The 2,294-nt window shown below is 61.8% G+C and overlaps 1 protein-coding gene across 1 annotated transcript in view; it reads right to left on the bottom strand.

Moving 5' to 3' along the window:
- The window catches only part of LOC102033051 (partitioning defective 6 homolog alpha), an 8,659-nt gene that overhangs the window by 2,659 nt on the left and 3,706 nt on the right, over positions 1 to 2,294 (bottom strand). The window contains exon 3 of the mRNA XM_031058403.1: positions 1,124 to 1,346. Coding sequence (XP_030914263.1) covers positions 1,124 to 1,346 — 223 coding nt within the window. The remainder of the gene's footprint in view (positions 1 to 1,123; positions 1,347 to 2,294) is intronic.

Raw genomic sequence — 2,294 nt, 5'->3', positions numbered from 1 at the left:
CAGCTGTGGGCTCTCCCAGGCTTTTCCAGCAGCCACAGGGTGCTGGAGGATGGTTTCTTGGGAGCAGGAGTGATGGACCCACTGCTGCCTTGGCACACCCACCCCTCACTGGCTCTCCATGTCACAGCCTGGGTCCAAGCATTGGGCCAGGAGCAGGGGGTGGTTCAGAGCTGGCAGTGACAGCCCCTGAGCACACCATGAGCTCCAGCAGCCTGGATCAGTGCCAGCCCCCACACCATGCAGCCATGAAGCACATGTCCAGGGCATCCCACAGCATCCTGATGCAAAAGCCCAGGAAAACTGACACTGCAGCCAGGGCTGGCCACCAGCACCATCTTTTGCCCAGAGACTTCATACCACTAACATGAGCTGGAAACACGGACTCATTCCGGATGCTGTGCTGAGCCTGTGGCTCTGGGTCAGGCTCTGGCTCTGTGAACTGCTGACTGATGGTGCTGTGAAAGAGAAAACCTAGGTGCTGCTAAACTGGGTGGAAGGGGATGGGCAAACAGTATTTGTCCCTGCAAACAGGACAAATACTTGGGGTGTTTGTCACTTGGAGGCTTTCATTCCCACCAGGACACTGCTATCAGGATGCTATCAGGTGTACCTGTGCAAGGAAGTGGTTCCCTGGGAATATGCCACTAAGGTAAGGGCAGGGAGGCACCAAGCCTCTTCCCAACACCAGAAATCCAGCAGCACCTGGCACCCTGAGAGCTCTGTCATAATGATGGCTGCTGCCTCCTCAGGGCAGGAAGCTGGATGGGGCTGCTGGCGCAGCACTCACAGGAGCAACACGGGTGTTATCTGGGAGCCCACACTGGCTTGGCTGGAACACACAACTTCAAAGGGGTGAATTGCAAGGATCTGCCTTTGCTCACCAGGTCGCATGGGGCTGGGCTGAGGCGGGTGCCCTGGGCTGCCAGGGAGAGCCCGTGCGGTTGCCACAGCCCTGGCAGGGTTCTGGCAGCCTCTCAGTGCCACCATCCCCACATCCATCCACCAAAGCAGTGGCTGGAGGGTGTGTGACCAGCCAGGCCCTGCTGGCACAGTCCAAACCAGCAGTACTGTGGGATGTGGCTCATCTCTCTTGACAGGAGGACACATCCAGCGCCCTGCTTACCCTTCTTCTGGATGATGACCCTGAGGAGGGGGTTGGCAGAGGACAGGGCTTTGTGGTAGTTGTCGTCGTTGTTGATGGGCAGGAGGTCGCCGTGGATGTCTGTGTAGCCCAGGAGCACATCCACCCTCGGGATCTGGTGCACTGTCTGCAGCAGCTGGTAGAAGTCCTGGAAGCTGCCGGCGCCAGAGCGCTTCATGGCAAAGCGGCGAAATTCAGCGTCGAACTGCAGGGGAGGATGAGGAAGAGGAGGAAGAGGGTGACCCTGGGCAGGGCTGGCCCCGGTGGGCAGGACTGATGCAGGCAGGGCACCACACAGAGCCGGCCCAGGGCAGGCAGAGCCAGTCAGGAGGAGCCCGTCCCAAGAATAAAGTAAGAGGAGGGAAGCCGTTTTTCTGCCCAAACACTGAAGTGATGGGGCAGAAAGATGGCCCCGCGGCAGAGGAAGGACCCTCTGGCCGTACCACCAGCCGTGGCAGTCTCCGTGCTGCCGGGAGGCCCTTCCCTGCGACACGGGCGCTGCCGTAGCACCTGGTGAGCAACAGCGCTAATTAATGCCTCCTTCCGTCACGACGAACGGGAAGCCAATTAAGAACAGGCTGAGGAGCGCTGCGAGGATCGCGCTGCCCGCGGGGGTCACACCCCAGCTGTCGGGGCAGGCGGTGGCCACCACATCCTGGGAAGGAGGGCACCCCTGCACCCTGCCGGGGATCCCGAGCCGGCAGGGGCACAGCTGGATAAGGGTGCACAGCTGGATAAGGGTGCAGAAAGGGAGTGCACGCGTCTGGGTGAGCATAGGGATGGGTGGATGGGCACAGGTGGACGATGGTGCATATCTGGGTGACCGCACACATCTGGGCAAGGGTGTGCCAGGTGAGCGCATATCTGGATGAGCAGACACGTCTGCGGGAGACCACAACCGGGCGAGCGCACAGTCATGCAGGTGTGCACATCTGGATGCGCGACAGGGGCTCGTCCCTTGCTGGGGGCGCACATCTGGGTGATGGCACAGCCGGGGATGAGCCTGCCTTGGAGAGCACGCACATCTGGGTGAGTGCACATCTGGGCGAGGTGTGTCCCCGGGGTGACCGCGCCCCCCGCACCCCCGCCCCGCCGGGGCCACCGCGCACACCGGGGCTGCCGGAACGGCGCACCGGCGCCCTGCGCATCTGGC

Source organism: Geospiza fortis, unplaced genomic scaffold, assembly GCF_000277835.1.
Source record: "Geospiza fortis unplaced genomic scaffold, GeoFor_1.0 scaffold97, whole genome shotgun sequence".
Taxonomy (NCBI): domain Eukaryota; kingdom Metazoa; phylum Chordata; class Aves; order Passeriformes; family Thraupidae; genus Geospiza; species Geospiza fortis.
Note: the sequence above shows the minus strand (reverse complement) of the source record. Positions and strands in the feature narration are given on the sequence as shown.